At 40.2% G+C, this 26,554-nt stretch overlaps 1 protein-coding gene across 3 annotated transcripts in view; it reads right to left on the bottom strand.

The window, feature by feature from the left end:
• Positions 1 to 598: 598 nt before the first annotated feature.
• Positions 599 to 26,554, bottom strand: part of LOC138785786 (lysophosphatidic acid receptor 1-B) — a 107,164-nt gene continuing 81,208 nt past the window's right edge. For all 3 annotated transcript variants that reach the window (XM_069962105.1, XM_069962106.1, XM_069962104.1), the window contains one exon: positions 599 to 8,326. In XM_069962105.1, coding sequence (XP_069818206.1) covers positions 8,025 to 8,326 — 302 coding nt within the window. In that variant the 3' untranslated portion in view covers positions 599 to 8,024. The remainder of the gene's footprint in view (positions 8,327 to 26,554) is intronic.

The raw sequence follows: 26,554 nt of genomic DNA, 5'->3' as shown, positions 1-26,554 counted from the left end.
ACTGTGAATCAAATATAACATCACAAGTTCACACAACAACACACATAACAAAACTAAAGAGGATGATGTGAGTTTTAGGCATTCCCAGATTTTTGCCTTTAACTATGCTGGGATCTGGACTGAATTCTAGGTCGCTACTTTTAGAGTAGTCTCCATTAGCAGCTGACAATTCTAAATCATGATCCCAAAGCAGAAGACATAGCATAGTCAGACAAGCCAAGGTTTTCTGTAGACAGAAAATCTCCCATAGCAGTCACCAGCAAGGGGGTCAGGACAGAGGGCAGGCAGACAGATGTGGCCAGGAGTCAAGCCAGACCAGCAAACAGAGACAGAACAGTAGAACACCGCTACACTCACAGAGAACTAGGAATATCAGGCAGCAAGTGATATGAAAAGGATATTTAAAGGGGTTATCCAGTGCTACAAAACATGGCCACTTTCTTCCAGAGACAGCACCACTCTTGTCTTCAGTTTAGGTGGGGTTTTGCTGCTCAGTTCTATTGAAGTTAATGGAGATTAATTGCAAACCACACCTGAACTGGAGACAAGAGTCATGTTGTCTCTGAAAGAAAGTGGCCATGTTTTTGTAGCACTGGATAACCCCTTTAATAACCTGGAATGACTACACATTTATGGTTTAAAAAGAAACTTGTCTCACTCTTAAAAAAATAAACAGTAACCAGTGTGTACTATACAGCACTACAGGTCCCAAGCAGCAAGTGACTGGAAAAGGATCTTTAAATAGACTGGCATGACAGGACATTGACAGGGGAACAACAACTTTGGCCCACACTCCTTAAATAGCCAGGAACCAGTGTGCACTATGCAGTACCACAGAATGCCATGCCAGGATGCCTGGAGCAACACGTTAGTGTAGAGGAGGGCAGAAGCATGCCAGTTTTAACACAATAATTTGGGGGCATATTTTCATAGAACTTCGTTATGTGGCATTCCTCTCCAATACCTGCTGGGAATAAATGTTATAGTTCCTCTTTTCAACAGGACATTTCCCTATACACTAGGATTTTGACCAAGCAGTAGGAAGTGTCAGATTGTTTATAGACACACCCTCTTGACAAGGAAAGTGGTAATGGAACAATTGTCATTTCTTCATATATTTCCAAGAGTTACATAAAATCATTCTTTGAAAAGATATTCCAGAATTTTTATTTTATGTGGAATACAAGTATTTACTGAAACAGAAAGGTCAGGGGTTAAAGGTCCTCTTTGGAAAAAAAAAGCAAAAAACACATTACTGTAAATATAATGTAACTGTATATAGTCAGATCGATAAAAAATATTTTAATGTGTTGCTTACAAGGGAAACATAGAATTTAAAAAAAATATAAAAAAAATAAATTAGAAAAGTCTCTTAAGTGCTACAAGTCAAAGTTAAATATACATTGAACATGAAGACACAGTACTCCTATTTTAACTTCGTTTGATTAACTCAAGAAATCATTTACATCCCCCTTACACACACACTTGTATGTCACATACTTTACATATATTCCTAAAGAACTTAAACAGGTTTCCTTTAAAGGGACTCGGTCAGTTCTGCGTCATGGTCAGAGCTCAATTGTCAAGGAGGCAGTGCCGAGATGCAGCATGAACACCTCCTATTAAATCTATTAACTATTAAGGCTGTGTTCTCACACTGCAGATAAATTGCGTGTTTAGCTGTAATTTTTTTACTCTGATCCGGTTTTGAGAGATCAGAGTATCTGAGAAGTGAAGTTATGTATTTAAAGGGTATCTGTAGCCTTTAAAACTTCTGCGTGCAGATGCAGTTGCCGATAAACATTAGGCTCTTAAAGGACAACTCCGGCACTAGAGAAAGAAACACACACATAGTTTTTACTTCTGAGTCCATGTTTGTTTGAATTTCCCCTCGTTCATGGGTCCCCAGAACTCCATGTTCTTTTCTTCTTCCTGGTTCTTTGGCTGGAAGTGTCAGATGAGTGACCACTTGCTTCGTCAATCAGAGCTTAGCAAGCAGTGAGTCATCTATGTAGTAAAGGGGCTGGCCTAACTAAGGGACATTATAGGCTGGCCTACCTCTGCTTGTAACAACATAGACACAAAATGGTGCCGGAAAAAGAAGATTGAGAAGCAGGAATCAGGTAAGTATGAACTTGTTACACTATGTTATGGTTGGGGAGAGGGAAGGGAGGCAGAATTGTGATTGAAGTACATTACAAAGTTATATAACCCATTTAAAAATTTTATATAACCCCTTTAAAAACGCATGCATCGGAGTTGTCCTTTAAGTCTATAATTATTAAGTTAAAATAGGGCTTGTGCATGGAACTCAATGATGGCAACCCAAACCTGCAGCATCTGCATTTGGAAGTTTGGAAGACTGCAGATATGTTTTTGTTTTTTAAAGCCACATTTCGGCTATTCATCTATGCAAGATAAATGAAGGTATCAATCTTAGAACGTTTTTTGACACCAGCATTTAACCACATTACATATACCCCACTGGCTAACATGCTCACACACATTTTTGCTGTATATTAAAGCAATATGCAGTATATAACACATTTGTTATATTTTTAAATTTATTAAGGAGTGCTTGTTTATAGGGGTTCATTAAAAAATGTCTAAAAAGTATCCAATCAAGGGAATAAAATAAATACTACTATCTTATTATCTTAGTATAATCTTACTATATTAGTAGCTCAAGGTTGGCATGGGAAGGTTAGAACAACAAAGAGGCACTCTCAGCAAAATTCACCCTGTAGCCCTTTAGCTACCTTCACAATGTATTGTATAGTGTAGTATACTTAAAGAAGTTTTCCAGGATTAGAAAACCATAGCTGCCTTTTTCCAAAAACATCCCCACTTCTGTCCCCAGGTTGTGTCTTTTTTCTGCCATATGTTATCTGTTGACTTACAGTCATCAATTTTAAACATTATGCCATCTTTATGCTATCACCACCCGTACTTCATCTGCAAACGTTCAATAGGTCACTTCCTACTTCCTCTAGATTATATTTCCTCAGTCCAGTGTTTCACATCTTCAGTCCTCAAGTCCCCCAAACAGGTCATGATTTGACAATATCCCATACAAAGGACACCTGTGGTAAAACCTCATAGCCTGACTATAATTATATCATCTGTGAAATACTAAGGAAATCCTCAAAGCATGACCTCTTGGTGGTGCTTGTGGACTGGAGTTAAGAAACACTGCACTAGTGTGTATCCACCACTAACATTCTCTGACCACCTAAAAAATGTGTCACATTAAATTCTCATTACATTGTTTAAAAGATGTCATTTGCATATTACCCTAACTAGAAGGTAAAGAACTTACTAAAATGTACAAAATACTTTCATTTAGCCTGGGATATGACTTCTACCTCGGTATGTCCTATACTAGAATATAATGTATCCAATGTCTGTAGGATAAAGGATATCTAGATGACATGTAGGGGGTCATACCGCTGGGCTTCCCACCTACCCCAAGACTGGAGGTCCCTTGTACCATTAATGAACAGAACAGCAGCACATATGTTTGGCCACCAGATATCCCCCAAGTGCTGAACTAAATATCCGCCATATACACTACGTCTTCTGTGCAGGAGCAATAGCACTGTGCTGGGTTCATTGTATGAGAAATTCTAAATAGAAAACTTCAAATGTATTAACAGTCAAACAGCAGATATTTGTTAGCAGTTTTTATCAGTTTGTAAAACATTCTCCATGCTTCTGAAAGTCTATTAGAAATTCAATAGACTACACGGGGGTTCAGTTTTTGCTAATTTCTACCATAATTATCTGACTAGTGCATTATAGATCGATTTTTATTGAGTAAGGTGGGCACCTTCTGCACCTAGGAAGAGAAATATCTGGTATGAGGAGGGTTTGTACACATGGGGTCCCACTGGCCATCATGATGTGCAGTGGATGCAGCACTGCTAATATTTTCATTGTCCTGCTCCTATAACAAAGCAAAGCCAAACCGAGGTAAAGGGGTGGTGTATAACTAACCTAAATCCTAGCTACTATAATGTTTTTTTTATTCATTCTTACTGTCTCCAAGACATAAGTTTATTTTTCCATCTACAGTATATAACCATGAGGGCTTATGTTTTGTGAAGAGAGTTTAATTTTTTAATAGCATCATTTAAAAAAACTTTAAAAATTATTATGGGGTGAAATAAAAAACAAAACAAAAATCACAATAATTTATTATTTAAAAAAAAAGTTCAAAGGGGTTTTCCCATCTCAACTAATATAGTTAAGCCTGTAAGACTCATCAAGATATAAATATTTCTGCAAATACATTCATCACACACACACACACACACACACACACACACACACACACACACACACACACACACACGCACGCACGCAGCAGTCAGACCACTGCTGTTAGATCAGAGTGGTGGTTGGTAACCGTTCAACAGGAGAGAAACTCCTGTGACTACAAACCTAGCAAAATAGAAGCTAAAAACTAAGCAAGAAAGATCCTACGAAGTTTGAGAGATGGGCAATTTGGTCCATGATTTTTCTATACAGTGGAATTAAAGTAGAACTGTGCATTGCTGATCCACTATGGTGTGCCCAGCGCAAGGCCGGAGAGGGTGGTGCATGAGACACGAATTCAAAGTATACTAAAGACAATTCCCCTGTGTTTACCCTCTTAGCCATTCATTGAATATAGGACTTCCTATTCTTTCTTCAGATCAGCTAAAGAAACCTCAAAACTATATGCATCCCAGTAAACATTAAAAATTGGGCAAAGTATTTTCCCCACTAGTATTTTCCCTGCAAAGTACCAATTGCCAAGAGTTGAAATACTTGCACGGTAACAGTGAATGGTAACAGTGCTTTACAGAGAAAAATTCAGAGGGACCTTTATAGACCACCAAATCCACTTAGGAGATCCACTAGAGAACCGACATGGAGTGGTCGATCACACAGAATCAGTCAGCGTATGTCCTAGCAATATACCGTTACTTGCTTAGGTAGTGCACAGTACAGAAAAGAAAGCAAAAATGTCCCTTTGTTGTGCTATTTATAACAGAGTATTTATTTTTTTATGTTACGTCTTATAGAATAACAGGTCATACATGTATGAGTTCTACCTCATACATTTTTACCATGCCATTATGACAACTTCTTGATTTACAGTACTCAATACCCATCGCAGTACCATTGTACCGCTCTCTTTAATTTTGTCATCTTGCTAGTGCAATTCTTTGATCGATGATCACCTTGTTCCCTTTTGATCAATTCTCACCAATGTCACAATTACAATTAACATCATTCAGTAAATCTAGAATTCATTCAAGATATCAAATGAAATATCCATCCCTAAAAATTATTTTCTATGGAAGGTTATACTATGAAAAACATAAGTTAACAAATTTTATTTTATTGCTATAATGTTGGTTAATACATAGTACTGGCCATTATGAAAGAAAATAGTCTGTTCCTATGAAAAGATTAGGTGGTTAAATAAATACAAATACAGCTTATTATATGTCAGGCTGAGGGTTGAATAAATCTACCGTGGCACTTGGGTGAAAAGACAAGCACGTATTCTTACACAGATTGGGTTTGTAAAAAAAAAACAAAAAAAACAAAAACAAGAACACTATGTACAAATGGCCATAATATCTGGAACCACTGCATTGACCTACCTTTTTAAAATCTTATCAGGAATGAGCTCCGTAGTATAAGGAAGGCCCAAGTTGTATATTGTGCAGCTTGCAACATTTTTTCATTCTATCATCCCAGTAAATTCCCTTTACAATTTAAGGCTATGTTCACACAGCGCAACAACAACTGCGGAACTGCCGTTCTTGAAAGCTATTAAACGGCCATTGTTTTTACAATGTGTGAGCATAGCCTAAAAGGGTTTTCCATAAGCCAGAAACTATCTAATTATCTGTGGGCATTTAAGCATATAAAGAAGCTAATCACCCTGATCTCCTGCAACTCCAATTCTCACACCTCTCAGTCACTGCATTATACCTGCAAGAAGTGCCCCCTCAGCCAGTCACTTATTGAGACAGGAAACCACTACAGCCAGTGACTGGCCGAGTGAGCTGCGGTTGCTGGAGCAACACATCAACAGTAATCGGGAAGAAGTGACAGGCAGGGACCCGGAAGCAAAAGCATCAAAACACAAGCTGTGGGGGATTAGGGTAGGGCGCATATATATAAATATATATATATATATATATATATATATATAATTTTATTTTTTTAAGTGAGGAATGTCCCTACATGTAATTTATTTACATTTAAATGTAAATCTGAGGGGGGGGGGAAAGAGTTCTGCACTTAAACAAATGGCTGGAACTTCAAAGGCCAGTTTTATTCTAGTGTAATGGCAAATTGTGGCTGCATTGAACTCATCTGAAAAAGGCTTTAACATGTCTGTGTTTCCATTTTAAATAACCTTACATAGGCTACAAGCCAGCGCCATTTAAACCAATACACCTGTTTTACATCTTGTTATGTACAGAAGCCCCTATTTGCCCAACACAGGCAAAAAAAAAAAAGAGTATCCTTTGTCCTTTAGGGCTGTTATGTGTTTCTGCACCTTTTCTTTCTTTCTTTTAATTTAAGTGGAAATCACAGCGGACTGCACTTTCCACAAGACACTATGGGGGAGAATTATCAAACTGGTGTAGAGTAGAATTGTCTTAGTTGCCCCAGCAACCAGATTCCACCTTTCATTTTCCAAAGAATCTGTAAGGAAAGAAGAGAGGAATCTGATTGGTTGCTAGGGGCAACTGAGCCATTTCTATGTTACACTAGTTTGATAAATCTCCACTATATACTTTCTTAAACATTCTCACAAAAGCACATAGAGTGGCAGAGGCTTCTATCATACATCGTGTATGTAGGGGGAACGCTCCCAAGAAATAATTTACGACATAAGTATCTGATGAGATGTGAATAGAGTCAAATCCTGAAACAAAAGTCAAAGGCTTAAAATGCCTTACCATATTTGTTGTTGCATGAAAACAAGGAAGAAACCTGGCCCAAGGGCGGCTTGCTGTTAAGCATTCTGGGAATCAGTGCAAAATCTGTTACAGGACGGCCAATAATAATAAGGAAGAATGGTGAGGACCCCCAGAGTTTTTTGACCCTTTTATGAACCCTATTGATAATAGACCAACACTTCATATTATCATGAAAACAAGTCTCAAAATAGGCACAATCCATAAATTCATAAAGGAAATACTTAGAACATGCCAAAATGTTTGGCACTACAAACAAGGAGGAGAAGTATAAGAAAATACTACGTAGGAGAATGCTAGAAAGCATTATAAAACTAGCAACTGATAAATATCACCTCTGCCTACGTTCTCCTCATTGTACTACCACCCCCATTATCGGCACACACTACAAAGTTATTCTTGACTACTTGGAATCCGGTTTATTTGTCTAGAGGTTATGACAGGCTATGTGCATTTCTATAAAATCTTACAAATGCCTCATCTACCCAAAAAAAATGTAAAAAATAAAATAACAAAATTATATATTTATAAAATAAAACATCATATAACAAAGAAATACTACACACACAAAACTAGCACAATGCTTTTTGTTTATATTAGAAAAATATCTATTTTCTTCTGGGTTTTTTTTTTAAGGCAGTGCAGCTATACAAATGTTAAACCACTCCATAACAGTGTCCATCACAGGCATGCTGATGAGACTAAAAAAAATGAATGTTCTATTTCTTGGATTATACTGGTTTTTATTATTTCTTAGTTTTGTATTGAACTATTTTTTTTTCTACAGAAATGTCAGTTAAACTGTGGTAAGTTCATAAAGATGTTCTATGTGGCTGAGCCGCTATTGTTGTGTAACATTAGACATTCATTTGTTAACGTTGCCAGTTTTCAGTAAGTTTGGAGTTAGCCTGTTGTGTTCAGGAATAGTAATAAAAGGTGTTCCTGTCCTTATGCTGGCTCTGCAGCATTCAGCAGTGAGGCACACACTCCAATATGGCCTACATGGTCCTGACTTTTGACCTGCTCTGTCCCAGTTTACACAACAGAATGGTCGTTGCTGTGCACACCAGCTAAAATGGTATGGTTAAGGGAGGATGCAGAACGGTCGGATCCCTCTTGGGGACCATTTGTGTTTTCCGTTCTCTGGCAGCACAGGATCTGTTTAAATGTGGCGCTCATTTCCTTGTCTCGGTATGAGTAAATGATAGGATTCATAGCAGAGTTGAATTCGGCCAGTAGTAGGAAAAACTTCTCATAGTCCAGAATGTTACACTGTGGACAACACACGTCAAGTAATAGCAAAACCAGCCCCGGGGTCCAACAAACAATAAAGGCTCCTGCAGGGGAAAAGAAGGATAAGACAGTTAGAATACACACATTTGAGGAAAATTAGACTATAAATCAGCATATATCAAAGTTTTATCCAAAAATCACACTGCACCTGTGATCATGTGTTAGGTTGCAATACTACACGAAATAAAACATGTGATCTAACTAGCTGACAGTTCAGTCCACCTCTGATGCTTTCAAAGAAATCACTATATATGTATACATATACACACACTAAGGCCTTATACACACGTTCAGTATTTTTTTTCAAGTCTGTAGATTCCTCTCTCCCATACAATCCGCTAGAAATTAGGGATTGGGCATATGTAATGCAAACGTACTTCTGTAAATCCTTTTTTTTCCCCCAACATGTCAATTAAAACTCAAACGTTTTTTTTTTCCTTTTACAGAAATATTGATGCCAGACAGGTTACTAAAAAATAGCAGATCACCTTGATTTCTAGGAGATGATCCGCACTAGGACATGTCCTTTCTTTTCAGCATTGGTTAGCAGCCTTGTAATTTGCTGATCATGTCAATAGCCCAATAGACAACAATGTGCACTAACTTGAATACTGAAGTACGGATCCGTAGATTACGGGATGAGTTATAATTGACATGCTTGGAAAGAATAAAAATGATTTATGGTGCGTTCACACCTACAGGATCTGCAGCTGATTTTCTGCAGCAGATTTCATTTAAATAACTGAACAAAGCATCAAATCTGCTGCAGATCTGTTGCAGATCCTGTAGGTGTGAACGCACCCTTACAGAAATACGGATGCACAACATTTGGCCCAATCCTTAATTTTTAGCAGATTGTACGGGTGGACTAAGGGAGGGATCTACAGAAAAAAAAAAGGTGCCGCCCAGTGGTGGGTTCTACCTAAAAAAAAAAAAAATTAAAAAAGTCATGCCAAGTATAAATTAAGGTTGACAATTTAAGTTTAAAGGGATATTGAACTAACACAGTTATACTTGTAGAGCTTATCAAGTTAAATATTTTTAGTAATACATTAATTTAGCAATCTTGCCTTTATCTCCTGACTCAATAAAATGGGCCTAAAATAATAATAAGAAAAAAGAAAATCTAATAATGTGCAATAAAGTCTAAGGAAGAAAAAGTTTTTACAACACGTGCACAGATGGACTTTTATGTAACACATCATTAGATAAGAAAAACACCCATAAGTTTTCCTCATTTTACGACTGTATTTTGTCTTTTACTTTATTGTGAGTAAACCTAGCCTAATAATTGCTTGCTGAGTTTCTAGTCCACTTTATATTGCTGTCAGATTGGTGCAGTTCATACACAGGAAAAGTCTTTACTCCTCTGTAATAATAAAGATATATGATGTTTCTGTCATCTACTTTACCCTAAATGCCTTTGTTACTGAACAATGCTTGTATTCTCCATGTTAAAAATTAATAAATAGAATTAAAAAAAAAAATAATAATATTTACACCACCAGACCATATGTCTGTCTCAGGACTAATGTCCATGGTGGTATGACAAATTCCAAAATACAAACATACAATTTTTTAGCGCTGTTCTCTGCCCCCCATCCTTTCATTTTATACAACATTGTAGCATGCAACTTATATTACTCTCCCCTAGATGCATAACATCTGGTGGAAAAAAAATATAGATCTTCATGAAAGTATCATATGGCTGTATAAAGAGGACTTTCAAAACTAGCACCAAGTGCCACTGTACAGGAAGTTATTAGAGGATAACTACAAAGTGCTTTTATAGCGGTCTCGCTACATTGGTGTTCTACTTCCTGCTAGAAAGGCAAGAAAACTTTTTAAAAGTTTATATTTACTTTTCCCAAGTACTGATCTGAATTGCCTTATCTGGCATGGAGTACCAATAAAGATTCACTTACTTCAGTCCTTATTATAAAGACAAAAAGAATACTTACCTTCATAATAGTAATAATTTAGTAAGTGAGCATTGCAAGACAGGTTGCATGACTCATAAATTCTTACTTTGGATGTTTTTTAATCATCATACCCAGCACCAAGTATAAAATATAACAGTATGCAAATTTTGCACACAGCATTTATTTATTATTGTGCTCACCCAGGCGGAAAACTTAAAATATGCTTTAGTAGTGTTCAGCCATTAATCGGGCCGTGCCACACAACCACATTCACACAAAGTGTTACCAGAACCGGCTCCATGAGAGAGGCAGTGGGAGCAAGAAAGTTGAGTGTATATTTTTTTATTTTTTATTAGCACAACGATAGAGAAAAGTTCCTACTCAGAATATCCCTTTAGGGTGTGTTCACACGTACAGGATCCACAGCAGATTTGATGCTATTTTCAGTTATCTAGATCAAATCTGCTGCGATACGGTACATGTGAATCCTTAGGAAGGAACCAAACAAGATCATTGGAGTTTTTATTTTGCTCTTTTTTCACCTTTTCTCACAGGCACGATTACACTACACGATTACGCATAATAATAGTGTGGTAAATACTGCAAAAAGCACTTTCTAGTTATAGGTTGCAAAAAAAAAAAAAAGTGTCTTACACAAATGACCAATTAGGTACGCAGTCCTTAAAATTAACTATTTCATATTGAAGATGATCTTTATCTTTTTTTTTTATAATATTAAAAAAAAAAAAAAAAAAGAGAGAGAGAAACCAAAGCCACTCAAATTCTGTTTCCTAAGGACATCTAAATACGGATGTCAGACATTTCCCCCTCCAGCAACTCCATTCTTATCAGATAATTGACTAAAACAAGAAGAGCGTGAGAGTGTCATTCACATAAGGGGGAAAAACTGTTCAATTAAACAAAACCAAGGAACAATGTGTGCTTTTCGAGGAAAGCTCCTTAAAACAACAGTGAACTGGTCATCTGCTGGTCTATCATTTTCAGCATTTTTAAATTCAAGCATACTTGCCTCGCTCCCTGGACAATTCAAAAACTCTCCTGAAATAGGGACCATCTAAGCAGGACAGGTTTGGAAGCTATATGTACCTACACTGCTCTCATCGTCTGCAGTGGTAGCACTTACATGATTTTTTTTCTTTTTAAACCTTTTTTGCTTTCCTTTATGGTCATTATTAGAGAGGACATATTCAGATAGGGGCAGGAGCTGTGGTTTTGGCAGGTTTGGAATTCATTTATTATTATTTTTTTTAACATATAACTTTGGCTAGATGTGGGGGGGCTGAAAATGGTTTATGCCGAGATATTGCGCTGTCAAGTGTGGGTAGCGTGCAAGGCACATAAGGCTTACCACGCTTACTGATTTTGCCTGTCCCTCACTTCTCTTTCTGTGACCATTGTGGCCATTAATTGGCTAAATGGGCAGTTTGTATGAAGTTAATAAGGTACGGGAAACAGGCCAGGCCCAAGAGCATTGAAGTTGCAGCTGTAAGGCCTTATTCACACGTCCCATAGAGTTGTCTGTAATTGCGCATCCGTAATCATGGTTTAACTTAGAGCACATTATTCCATATCGGGCTATTCACACGGTCCGTGTTAATTTTAATCTGCAATCCGTTCCGTTAAAAAAAAGGACATGTCCTAGTGTGGATTATGAATGCGGTACGGATTACCAATAGAAGGCTATGGGATCTGTATTTTTACGGACGTCATGGATTGAATCTATGCAAACAAGTACTATTCACATTTTACAGAAACGAATGCAAATATGAATGATTTTCCACGGAAAAAAATACAGTGAAGTTTTGCAGCTCAGAAAAACCACTGAACGTGTGAATGAGGCCTCAGGGATTGGGACAAGTATGACTTTTATATCAACTGTAATATGTTTGCTGGGGTAGGACAATACTTTTAAAGGAGTTGTTTAACTATTTAAATTTTCTCAACTTATCACAACATATTGAGGCATTAAATAAATGATGATTTTACACAAAAATTTCTTTTGAAATAACTGTTCTGTCTGGTATAAGCCTGAATTTATCAAAACATAAACCAGTGTAGCAGCATGTAACAGCAGAGAACACATAAAAGGGAATGTATGATCTAGATTTCTTTTTACTAACTCAAACCAGATACTGATATTGATGAATTCTATTTCCTGTACCTGATTATAGGGGCAGCCATTTTGCCCGAGCTCCAGTCAATGGCAGCTGTATGGCACTGACATGTGCAGGGTGGAGAACAGCTTTATCACTAATTGTAAATGATGGGTCCTGATCTATATACTATACTGTACACCAGGGGTACTCAACAACTTTTAGTGAAGGTCCACTTACCGGGGTCTATTGTCAGGTGAAGGTCCGAGATTAACATCAGTAGGAAACGTGTTTTGTTACTTTGTCACAAACGTTCAACTATTTATATACAGAATTGCTGCTTATTAGCGGGAAAATTGGCATTTTTTTTCTCTCTCACCAGGCCTTTGATATTAGGTACAAAGGGGGTGACTGCCCTGGTAGTATATAGCCCCCCTGTTGCTGCCCCAGTAGTGTATAGCCCCCCTGTGCGCTCTCCTTCAGTAGTATATAGCCCCCTGTTGCTCCCCCAGTAGTATATAGCCCCCCTGTGCGCTCTCCCCCTGTAGTATATAGCCCCCTGTGAGCTCCCCCCAGTAGTATATAGCCTCCCCGTGCGCTCTCCCCTTGTAGAATATAGCCCCCTGTGAGCTCCCCCCAGTAGTATATAGCCCCCCCGTGCGCTCTCCCCCTGTAGTATATAGCCCCCTGTGCGCTGTCTCCCAGTAGTATATAGCCCCCTGTGAGCTCCCCCCAGTAGTATATAGCCCCCTCAGTAGTATATAGCCCCCTGTGAGGTCCCCCCTGTAGTATATAGCCCCCTGTGCGCTCCCCCCAGTAGTATATAGCCCCCTCAGTAGTATATAGCCCCCTGTGAGGTACCCCTGTAGTATATAGTCCACCTGTGCGCTCTCCCCTTGTAGATGCCCCCCAGACAGAAAAAAAAAATAACAAAAACAACTCACCTAGCACCTCGTTCCCTGCTGCGGCTGTCTTCTTCTCTTCCTGTCGGTCCGGCCCCCGGCTGATACGCGCTCTCTAGGGATGTCCCGGGGATTCCCCAGCAGAGCGCGCATCAGTGACCTCAGCGTACGCCGGCGGCCTGCACTTCTGGGAAGGACAGGCCGGCAGCGTACACTGAGGTCTGTGGTGCGCGCTCTGCTGGGGAATCCCCGGGACATTCCCAGAGAGCGCGTATCAGCCGGGGGCAGGACCGACACTGCCCCCAGCCCCACAGGCGTACTGACATCTAAGGACAGTACGCCTATGGGGCGGGAGGCAGTGCGGTAGGGAGCGGGACGGACCGGATCCGGGGCGGTTAGGAGGTCTGACCAGGGGTCCGGACAGCTGGCCTCCGCGGTCCGGGTTCGAACCGCGGTCCGCCAGTTGAGGACCCCTGCTGTACACCATAGACCTGTAGGGAATGCTAGTGAGGTGACTGCTGAAATGTAATTTCTAATGAACATGAAGGGGGAGATTTATGAAAGGGTGTAAATATACACCTGGTGTAAACTGCCCACAGCAACCAATCACAGCTCCTCTTATATTTTACCAGAGCTGAAAGCTAAGCTGTGATTGGTTGCTGTGGGCATTTTACACCAGGTGTATATTTACACCCTTTCATGAATCTCCCCCGAAGTGTCTGCTTATTAAAGAAGTCCTGCCATTTCTAAAAAGTACATGCACTGATTTGTATGTGACGAAAGGAGGACTACACTTCAGAAACACGTTACACTGTGCTGATCTAAAGAAATAAATTCACTTTTCTTTTTATTTGGACATTTATGAGCACTTTATTTGCTCAGCGTTGGCATAGTGAGCACCATAGTTTTTTTGCGTTCTCTATATTTCATTTCCAAAATGTGACAGCCGGCAGGGGTGAAAATAAGCATTGCTTACATCTCCCCAGGGCCGCAATGTGCTACATGACCGGCCCCGGGACCCCCTTGGTAAGGCATTTTCTCCAAGCTGTGATGACGTCACGACTATGGGGGGTGAAATGTCTGTCCCAGCTAATGGACAGCCCACTCAGCCAATCAATGACTGCACCAGCCCCCGGCCCCAGTCACTGACTGGCTGTGCGGGCAGTCTATCAGCTGGGTCTGCTTTGCTGGAAATCCCGGAGGGCGATCCAGCACTGGAGAGGCACAGGGAGAAATGATTTGGTATGGTTTGTTATGTCCTCCCTGTGCCCAAAAATTTAAAAAAAAAAATTCCGGAGACCGGACTTCTCCTTTAATAGGCTTAGTATGGTTCTAGACAGACCGATCACTGTCAAAACTATGGATGATTTTGCTCTTGTGTCAGCAGATTGCTGGGCCTATTACACAGAGGCATTATTGGCATGCTAGTGACATGAAAGAAGGGGGGGGGGTTATTCTCAAAAAATATGTTTATTATAAAAAATTAGTTTTTGACATTTCCTGACGACACATTCCCTTTAAAGCATGCAAAAGCAATGGCTGCAATTATTTTTCATACAAAGTATGAAGAACGTGAAATAAAGAAAAAGTATTTGAAGACATTTTTTGTGGTTGTGTCAATTTTCTGTACAAATGTGACATAATCCAGACCACAAAAGACAATAGGCAAACACTTGCTCTACATTACTCACACAGTCTAAAGATTTGTGTGTTTATCTGGGCATGTTCATCATATCTGAAATATGTTGGCTTATGCTCTAAGGGTTAGAGAGTCCGTAGGATCCACAGTCTAGAGAGTGTACACCAGGATACATCACACAAACCAATGGAAGCAGGCCTATTTGGCATGCATACCAATAAGGCTTTGTGTATTTTATGCCAACATTAGAGGAATGGATGTACTAGCTGAAGAAGTCTGACCATCAGTTCACTAGGAACCAGCAACATCATTGTGCATCACATGCATTAGACCTTTAAGTATTTGATACACATTTTAATAGTTAAAGGGTTTTTTAATATTACTTTTCCTTTAGTTCCGCAGCTCTATTCAAATGAAAGCAGTCGGGACGCCACTCTAAAGATCCCCAGGGGGGCCCAGAGGTCGCACTCCCCTGCAATCTCATACTTGTCCTCTAGGCTGTGGATAGGGGACAAGTAATATTAAACCGGAATGCCCCAGAATCCCACTGTGTCCCTTCTCCCAATTATCTTTACATGGATGGTATACACTCCTCACTATTAACATTTACAATTAAGGAACGTTTCAATCACCCCATTCCAGTACTAAATGAAATGCATATAATCTGTAGAACCGCTTTAAAGCCCTTTGCCTGCCCCACCACAGCCCACTCAGGAGTGAAGCACAGACCCATCTTTCATACTTAGCAGTCAGTTGTATAAGGCCCATATTGGTAATTATAGGGGCTAGTCCCTGCAGTAATGCATTTGTTGTCTTATGAGAGTCTTAGATCATAAGAGAAGGTGGTGGTTTATGGGTTAATCTCTTTAGGCTAAGGAAAAAGGTGAAACTTCAACAATTTCTTAGTAAATGTATAGTGATCCTGCTGTACACTATCACAATCAGTTTCTATAACGTCTATAAACATGGGGGAGATTCCTCACAGACTCTTTGAAAAATGAAAGGTGGAATCTGATTGGTTTCACTTTACACCATGTTTAATAAATCTCCCCCATAGTATATAGTGTAAGTGCATACCCATTCTGCACTTATGTAAAAGAATAGGGTTCAGTAATGTAAAACACACTGAGGGTCTGCTCACACTTACAGACTCGCAGCTGAAATCTCGCTGCGAGTTTTGCAGCGAGATCAGCTACGAGTCAAGGTCCTGGCAGGTCCCAGTACAACATACTCGCAGCGGTCTGAAATATGTAGCGGTATGTAATGCAGCCGCCTCCTTGCCCGCTTAACCCCTTCTGCTCCCGCTCCGCATATACATTACCTCTCTCCTGCAAAGGTCCCGGCGTCCTGCTCTTCTGCCCAGCCACAGCCACTGATTGGCTGTGAGGGAGAGCAGGACGCCGGGATCCCGTGCATCAAGGAGAGGTAATGTATATACAGACAGGAGCGGGAGCCGGGCGGGAGCACAAGGGGTTAAGGGGGTGGCTGCATTACATACTCGCAGCGTTCTTTCAGACAGCTGTGAGTATGTAGTACTGGGACCTGCCAGGACCTTGACTCGTAGCTGATCTCGCTGCAAAACTCGCAGCAAGATTTCAGCTGCGAGTCTGTACATGTGAACAGACCCTTAATCATGTATTACTTAGATAAGGGAATGGCATTAACAGCAATTCCTCAATACACACTGATTATCCACATATATTAGCCATTAGTATATATTCTGTAGGTTACTTTGCTGAGCAACAAGTTTTTGTTTTAAGAATGGTCACATTGAGCAGCCACATTCGCAGCATGGTTTTAATTTTGTCTTTCCAGGCACTGGATGTCTGTAAGCATAGTTTAAATTTACAGAGTAAGCGGCCTTCATTTTATAGCCTCAGATTATATGTGAATGATGCAATGCACAAGCAGCTGATGGAAACTGGGAATAAGTCGGACATGAAAGCATTTCCTTCCTGTGCTGAGCAATCATTTCCAGAGCTGTAATGAGGCTCCAGCCACCAATATCAATGCTGGGCAGAAGAATGTCTTACATCTCTAGGGAATGGCTGGCAACTTTATTATACACTTCTCATGCAGAGATATCAATGTTTTATTGAATTCATCATGGAGTTCTGTTTATTCCAAGAATTTGCCAGATTTTGTCCCTTTTGACATAAAGGTTACAAGGACTACTGCGGTTGTGTTCACACATGGCATTATCACAAGGCTCCGGCACTTTTAGGTTTGGGGTTTGTACATAAATATGCCTGCTCCACCGATCAATGGCTGAGATGAAACTCCTCTGCTGTCAAAGACTGGTTAGGTGTACAATTTCCCATGCTGACCCCAGAAGGGTTGAGCAGTGAGACCAGGAGCTCTGTGAGAATGATAGCTATGGAAAACAAGAAAGTTAAATATAGCTTATTGCTTTATATAGTTTTAAAAAAAAAACAAAACAAAAAAAAACCTTTAGGGTGGGTTCAAACGTAAGTTCACAGCGGATTTCATACAGCGAGTTTTGCAGCATATCTGATGAGATACTTCGTAACATTATATTCTATGGCCCTGAATTCCCGCAGCAGATTTTAAATCCTATACTTACCTGTCCACGCTCCTGCTTGAATATTTGGATTCCCGCTCACTGACAGCACGCTCAGCCAATCACTCGTTGCGGCAGAACAGCTCATTGATTGGCTGAGTGGGCCGTTAGTGTGCAGGGACCAGGAGACTGAAGAAGTGTGGTCGGGGATCGTGGGCAGGTAAGCATTGGCTGTTTATTATTTTTATCCCACAACAGCTAATTAGTTAAATATGGTTGTCACTACTTTCTCACAGCAGAATGAAAATCTGGCCATAGACTATAATGGTACAGAATATCACAGCGGATTTGCTGCGAAACTCACAGTGTGAAGTCCACGGTGAACGTATAGTTATGGAAACATCTAATCCTAGAATGAGGAGAAGTTTTTATAAGTTCTACCAAATAAATATAAATATATATCTTATTATTCCCTGACTGAGACTGCAGGGAGCAGGAAGGAATGAGCAGGGCAGATGTGGGCACATACATGCAGCGCTCTCTGTCCGGGGAAAGAGGGGTTACAGCTATGGAGAGATTACCTTCACAGTCCTGTCCTCTGATGTGAGCCCCAGCCTGAAGTGGATCTGCAATATTTTTGGAAGGTGAGGGAGACTTCCTGGGTCTGAGTACAGGGCCGTAGATGCCGCTATGCTCCTCCTCCACTCCCCTCCCACCCAGTAGAGGGAGCTCTTACACCAAAGCAATGCTCTTAAACCAAGCCCCAATTTTGAAAAACTGTGAGCTCTTAAACCAAAACGCTCTTAATCCAAGTTACTCTTAAACCAAGGTACCACTGTATTTGGTATCGCTGCGTGCATAATGACGCTGGAAAATTGTTAGAATAAGTTAAAGCATCATGAAGCTATAACCACATAAAGTGAGACAGGTCAGATTTAAAAAATGGGCTCTGGTCCTTAAGACCAAAATTAGCCCGGGTCCTGAGAGGGTTTAAAGGAATAATCCAGGATTAGAAATACATAGGTGATTTCTTTCCAAAACAGCGCCATATCTGTCCTCAGGTTGTGTGTGTAAGTCTAGCTTGGCTCCACATGCTTCAATAGAACAGAGCTGTAAAACCACAACCAAATTGAGGAAGAGGGGTGCTGTCTCTGGAAGAACATTGTATAATAAATACAGTAAATCTTATCTGGAATTTCTGTTAATTCGGTCATGAAAAAATTTGCCTTCTACCTAAAGGAGTATATCTTAGGGAGAATGATGATACAATAAAGAGTAGAGATGATAGGCTGTATCCATGTTTTCTTGGACTCTTTAGGGCTGCATCCAACTTCTTCAGCCACTGGTATTAAAATGCCTAATGACTGGTCTCGAGCATGCTTGCCTCTACTAAGGAGTATTTAAGCTAGTAGCTAAGCGTGCAACTTTAACTCCCAACTACTTGAAAGTATACAAAAAATGTTGAGCACTCTCCCACTGTTAAAGATGGGGTCTATGCAAAAAATTCACCGAATTTAACCACTATGCGCTGGTGCAAGAAATAATTCATTGCCCCCACCACCACCCATTTACAAGATAGAATGGAAAAAATGCTTGAGACAAACGAAAAGCCTATATGCAGCTTTATACTATCACAGTCCATGCACAATGATTGATACAAGTGTCTGTATCAGGAAGGAGACATGGCCTCTGTATGATAAGCCACCGTTACAAGTATCCTCTCATGTATATCTGGCGACTAGACAGGAGATATTTTAACATCTGTAAACACAGAAAAAGGATGTTTTATTAAGGGAATGTCCCATTTATCAGCAAGCGGAAGAATCTGCCTTGACACAACTGGGACATGGTGCCATGTTGAAGCTGACATTGTAGAACTATGAAAAAAATGTCTGCAGTAGTTAAAGCCTTTTAATCTCTACAGCTGCTGATCCAATATTTCCTGATCCCCGGCGCTCACTTCTGCTTCCAAGGACACATCAACCTCGCAGGAACTGTTTGGTGAGCCAGTCACTGACTGTGGCGGGTAACCACTGTGGCCAGTGACTAGCTGAGTGAGCAGTTCTTGCGGGGTTTATGCATCACAGTAACTATTGGTGAGTACTGGGGGGAAAAAAGATGACAGGGAGCTGCAGGGATCAGCGTAGGTAAATATTAGGTTTTATGGGAATGACTAACCCCGTTAAAGTGTACCTGTCACATAAAACAAAAAATAACAAAAAAGTTTGATGTAGAGACATTTCAAAAATTTTGATTGATCAGGGTCTGAGTGTTTAGACCCCAACTGTCTTTTGTATCATTTTCTACAGAACTGGAAGAAAACGTGCTTAGCATGCACATCTCCCGATTTAGTGAGAACGGTTGGAGTTTTTTTTTTTGTAAGTGATAGTGCTCATCTCAAACCGCCATAAATCTATCAAATCTAAAGTAACAAACACTTTATTTCAATTCTGTTGCGGTGGCCACTTTTGCTAAACTATTTGGATAGATTAGTTGTCATTTGTCACTTTAAAGCGACTCTGTACCCATAATCTGACCACTCTAAACTGTTTTTACCTTCGGATGGCTGCTTTTAATCCAAGATCTGTACTGGGGTCCATTAGGCAGGTGATGCAGTTATTGTCCTAAAAAAACAACTTTTAAATCTGCAGCCCTGTGTCAAACTGGCGTGGCCTAGAGTGTGTGTGCCCAAACCTTGCACTGCCTCTCCGTTCCTCCTCCCCTCCCTCCTCATCATTAGGAATGCCCTGGGCAGGATTTTTCCTATTCATCACACTGCACAAGTGCTAGATCGTTAAGGCACCTGTGCAGTGTTCACACAAGTGATGAATAGAAAAAATACTGCCGGGGGATTTCTAGTGATGAAGAGGGTGTGGAGGAGGGATGGAGAGGCGGTGCAAGGCTCGGGTGCACACACTCTAGGCCACTCCAATTTGACACAGAGCTGCAAGTTTAAAAGTTGTTTTTCAGGACAATAACTGCATCACCTGCCAAACAGAATACAGGACAGATCTTGGATTAAAAGCAGCTATCCAAAAGGTAGAAGGGGTTGGGGGGGGGGCATATTGTGGGTACAGGGTCGCTTTAAAACAGTAACTAACTACAACATTAAAAAAAAAAACTAAAAAACAAAAACAATACTGCAATAAAAAGGTAAAAACTAGAGATGAGCTTACTGGAAGTCCATGTTTTCCAGACAGCCCAAGGGCTGCATCCCTCTTCTCCAGCCACTGGTATTCAAATACTGCACAAACCCAAACTTACTGTAAGTGCACTCATCTCTATAAAAATATACTCAGATCTCATGTGACCGTATACTTTTTTTGAATAAACAGTCAGTTTTCTGGCTTTAAAGCTCATCTCATTAGCCTCCATGCCATCATGGAGCAGCGTAATCCCCTAAATACGTCAGTAAATTACGGTCCTTTACCTCTTCATCCATGAGATGTGATGTACATACATACCAAGGTCTACTCTTAATGGGAAACTGCTTTCATTCATCCACTCAGCTAGTGCCTCAGTGTTATTCACATCAGCGTTTCATCTCGCCTGTAACTTTATATACAGCAAAGTTTCCAAATGGAAAGGGGATTCCCTTGAGTTCCAGTAACACTCATGAAAGTAACATTCATGAAAGGCTCTTTACAGAAAAAAAGCCATGTTATTCAAGGAAGGAAAAGCTTGAGCATCATGAAGCAAGCGGTCCCATTATTTGTGAGTAATCCCTCTCCTGATTGCCAGATTCCTAGATCAGCTACAGTACACACATTTCACTTTATGGCTCTTAAATAAATAGATTTACAGCACTGGAGCATAATGGGAACTCTGTCTCTTGCTGGCAAAGAAGTAATTTAAAGCACATCATAGAACTATAGTACTATCAAGTGTGTCTGCAGCCTCTAGTACTCTGCAATCATAGAAATACAACTCTGTTCCACACCCTAAAAGCAGCTTTGTGCAATCTATTTTTTTTTTTTACATTTATCACCACTGGGGGCAGTGTTTCCCCAATATTGTACAAGACAGGAAAGACAACACTGATTGTTTTGCAACAGTGGAATCTCTTCCTTACTGCAACCTAAAACTTAAATACTAACCAATATGAGTGTGAGAATTTTCATATCAGACTTTTATGAAAAGAAAAAGCATGGCATAGCATTCAGTAGTAACCTGCTTTTTTCTGCTATTGTACAACTACAAGCATTCACAGCCTGAAACAGCAATACACTGCAACACATGTATATAAACTCTGCATGCTTGGACTATATCTACAGCAAGTTCACTTCATTGTAAAGATAATAGAAAATGCATATATTAAAGGGAATGTGTCATCAGAACATATTATTAAGAAATAAAACCAAAACCCTAAACTCACCTGTCCTCATGGCTCCACTGCACCGCTCCAGGGTCCCACTGACCGCTGCTGGAAGTCATTTTCAGCTGGAGACTGGGTATGTCACGTACCGGGCTCTTCTAGCTGCAACATCACGACCTGGACGAGCTATTGCCCGCTCAGCTGGTCAGTGACTGGGGTGGTGTCCCGCCGTCACTGATTGGCTGAGCGGGCAACCACTCAGGTGGATATGTGTTATTGCAGCTAGGAGTGCTATGGGTCACTGGTGGCTGTCAGCTGGACCCAGTAGTGGTGCTACAGGGCACAAGGATAGGTACATTTAAGGGGTTATTAAGCGCTACAAAAACATGGCCACTTTTCCCCCTACTGTTGTCTCCAGTTCAGTTGCAGTTTGCAATTAAGCTCCATTTACTTCAATGGAACTGAGTTTCAAAACCCCACCCAAACTGGAGACAACAGTAGGGGGAAAGTGGCCATGTTTTTGTAGCGCTGAATAACCCCTTTTAGTTTATTATTTCCCTGCACCGCCCCTGGCTTCCTGCCTTTTTTTTTTTTTTATTTGGTGGGACTTTCCCTTTTGTGCAAAGGCTGGCACTCTGGTTGCCAATGTGTGGGTGGCTGGGAAGAGGGTGAAGGCAGCTCAACCTCATGCAGCTGTGGCTCTGCCCCAATGCTTAGTTACCAGTCTACGGCAAGTAAAGAGTAATATTTTGAAATTTCCATACTACCAGTATACCTTCAGTATTCCTCTATAGTCAGTATATGTTTAAACAGAGCAGATATGCATTGGATTTTTCACAGCAGAAAATCCACAGTGTATCTGCCCAGTGGGAACATATCCTAAAGTAGGCAACTCATGAGATTGCAATAAGAAAATTCCCAAGGGTTATCACCCACCTTTTCCTGACTAACAAATTGTTACCCTATATAAATTTCTTATAGTGTAATTTTCCCCATTTCTGCATCACTGCCTAGAATAGGAATACTTCTGATTCAGGGGTCTGGAAAGCTTGGTGTCAGGGGGCGGCCATACTGGTTGTCATCCAGCTTAATCAGACATATACACTTTAAAAAAGATGATTGAAATATTTATTGTATTTTAAAATCCCTTTTAGGGTGCCTTCACACACACCAGATCCGCAGCGGATTTCACACAGCGAACCTGCAGTGAAAACCGCTGCAGATCCAGTGCCAGTTTATCCCTATGAGAATACAGACTCGCAGCGGGATTGACATGCCGCTGCGTGTATGTAAGTTAAGCCCCCACCAGCCGGACCATACCTCACCTCCTCCCAGCTCCGGCTTGCTTTGGGGGTTCTCGGCTGGACATCCTGCTCAGCCAATCAGTGGCTACGGCGGGGCAGAGCACTGATTGGCTGAGCGGGACGAGCAGACGGTGGGAACCCCCGAAGCAAGCCGGAGCGGGGAGGAGGTAATGTATGCGGGGAGGAGGTTAAGTTACATACTCGCAGCGGCATGTCAATCCCGCTGCAAATATGTATTCTCATAGGGATGAACTGGTACTTGATCCGCAGCAGATTTCACTGCGAATTTGCAGCATGAAATTCGCTGCAGATCCCGTGTGTGAAGGCACCCTAAAAGGGGATTTCAAAATAAAGTAAATCCTTCAATCATATTTTTTAAAGTGTATATGTCCAATTAGGCTGGATAACAACCAATACGGCCGCCCGGATCTGGTGAGTTTAAAGGCACCCTACAATAGAATAGTAATAAAATTAAAATAGAATAAAAAATAGAAGGAAACAACATCTTAAAACCATGATCATAGTCCAGTAGTCTTTCAGTAGTCATCCTTTTAGTCATAAATAACAGAATGATTCCAGGCAAGGACTGTTTAATAAATGGGAGTTTTCTCAGATAAGAAATGATTCTAGAACTATTCATTAATCATTTGCTTAATAAAAAGTATATAGAAGATAAAGTTATAAAACAACATAGGTTCTATTATTATAGCACAGAATGGCCCAGAGCAAAGGGAAGCCACACATTGTAACCACCACAACTCGCATGCATGCTTTTAATATCATCCATTGCTGGCAATGAAAAAGTGATATTTCTTATATTCAGAAAGACAACACTTGTACAATAATGTAGAGAATGTGTCTGCAATAATACAAATACAAGTTGGGTGCAGTATATGACTCATCGAGCTAAAAATCCAAAAACATGGCTTGCATACAGAGTGCAGTTGTACATAGGATATAACAGTGCCAACAAATCATAGCAGCTCATTGAACTGTCTTAGGTCAGTCTTGGAACCACTAAATAGATGACGCATGGTGCCTATTCCCAGTTTCTCTGCTTAGCTTGCTGGGGTCATCTTATTCACCAGAACAACAATCCTCCCTGTTTCTAATACTGCAATGGCAATGGTAGCTGAACAAAGACTGACATTTAATGAATAGACGTCTTTCCTCAATGTATGAAAAGACTGTGAGGAATAATCCATGAAAGTCATGTGGATGCAGATTTAGGAAATATAACAACAAACATCCATTACTTTTATTCATTTGGTTTTACCATTTTTAACACATTAACATTTTCCCTAGAAGACAAAATTCACCAGATACTTCTTTAGTGGATACTTTGTATCTTTAGGCAACTACTTGATAAAGATCACTTCAATAAGGGGTCATTTACACGTTCCGTGCACAGTCCACAATTACGAACTATGTGCTAAGGAATGAAACTCTCATCATCATTAACCAATATCATCATCAATGATGATGCCACAACTCAAAATAGTTTAAAGGGATCATTCAGTGCTACAAGAACACGGCTACTTTCTTCCAGAGACAGCACCACTCTTGTCTCCAGCCCAGGTGTGGTTTAGCTCCAGTCAGTTGAATGAAACTGAGCAGAAAAACCCCACCCAAACTGGAGACAAGAATAGTGCCGTCTCTGGAAGAAATTTGCCAGCAAAACAATACAGTATCAATACAGTAGAACTAAGATTTAAACAGTGTCAGAGCTTCCCGCGTCATCATGAAAGAGGATTTAGGAGTTTCGATGTCCGTTCCGTAGCACATCATCTGTAATTGCAGACCGTGCACGGAATGTGTTACTGACCCCTAACATTTACAGTCACCACAACTAAGAACTAACCAAGCATTATGTAGCAATAGGAGAGGTGTATCAATATCATACAACTATTACACTACTGTCACACATAAAATATATAATGATATGCACCTAGACTAAATAAAGGTTATATGAGGGGCAATAGCTTAAGGCCCTATTACAGGAAACGATTATTGGCCATTATGGCCGATAATCATCTCATGTAATACAAGACAAACAAATAAGATAGCAACAATCTGCTGCCGTCGCTCAGGGTAGACCCCCCCCCCCCGGCTGTTACCCGCTGCTGCCGATGCGTGTACTAGCACCATCAGCGAGCAAGGAACATGGAGCAAGCGAGCAGGGTTTACTTTCTGGTACCAGTTAATCAAAATATACCACTTTAACATTAAAAACTTGATTTAAACACCCTTTTTGTAGCACATTTCCTTCAAAAGAGTAATCTGGCCCTGGGTATACAAATAGAAAGGAAAGAGGGGAAAAAAATAATTATATATATATATATATATATATATATATATATATATATATATATATATATCCATATAAAATAGCATTACTAATATATTAAAATCTTGCTAAAAAAAATAAAAAAAAGGAAGTGACATCTACTTGGAGAGTAGGTAAAGTTTTGCTGTGGTTTGTTCTTTTTTTAAATTTAAAATACCCTTAAAGCCACATCATTTACATAGTTATTAATCCTATATAAGGCCTAAATAGTGCGGTCTATGCGCACCCAAAACTGTCCAACATAAAAACCAAAAGAAAAAATTTACGAATGCAAGACCAATGTATATATAAGTACTTATCTTTTATTAGAATATCAAAAAGAAATTATTTCAATTAAAAATATATAACAGGGGGGCTGGAGCTAATACAAATCCCCATGAAAGCGGTGGATTACCTAGGTTCTTATACATAAGGTACTATATCTCAAAGTAAATAACAGAAAAAATGGGGAACCTATATATACACATATATACTGGGCACTGGGTTGATACTGCATACAATAAATAAATAAATCTCACAGTGAGTACATAGAAAGAAACACCATCCACAAATAATACATATTACCCAAACATGTCCTTAGTATATGAGTCCACCTCACCATACACCCGACGCGCGTTTCGCGTGTTGCTTTATCGAGGGTGATGTCCCAAGTACTGAGCTCAAACCTTATAAACCCCATGCAACCAATCAAGCATGCCCATCATGTGTATCATATAGAGCAATCAGTAATGCCGAAAAACCGGAAGTGATATCCCTCAGTCACGTGACCTTGCTCCGTCACATGATAGACACATGTCCACATATCCAGGTTATTCCTACACATAAATTCATTATGTCATTATGGTCATAATCAATTTATGTGTAGGAATAACCTGGATATGTGGACATGTGTCCATGATCATGTGACGGAGCAAGGTCACATGACAGAGGGATATCACTTCCGGTTTTTCGGCATTACTGATTGCTCTATATGATACACATGATGGGCATGTGCTTGATTGGTTGCATGGGGTTTATAAGGTTTGAGCTCAGTACTTGGGACATCACCCTCGATAAAGCAACACGCGAAACGCGCGTCGGGTGTATGGTGAGGTGGACTCATATACTAAGGACATGTTTGGGTAATATGTATTATTTGTGGATGGTGTTTCTTTCTATGTACTTACTGTGAGATTTATTTATTTATTGTATGCAGTATCAACCCAGTG

Source organism: Dendropsophus ebraccatus, chromosome 3 (assembly GCF_027789765.1).
Source record: "Dendropsophus ebraccatus isolate aDenEbr1 chromosome 3, aDenEbr1.pat, whole genome shotgun sequence".
Classification (NCBI taxonomy): Eukaryota; Metazoa; Chordata; class Amphibia; order Anura; family Hylidae; genus Dendropsophus; species Dendropsophus ebraccatus.
This window is presented reverse-complemented; position numbering and strand designations above follow the sequence as displayed.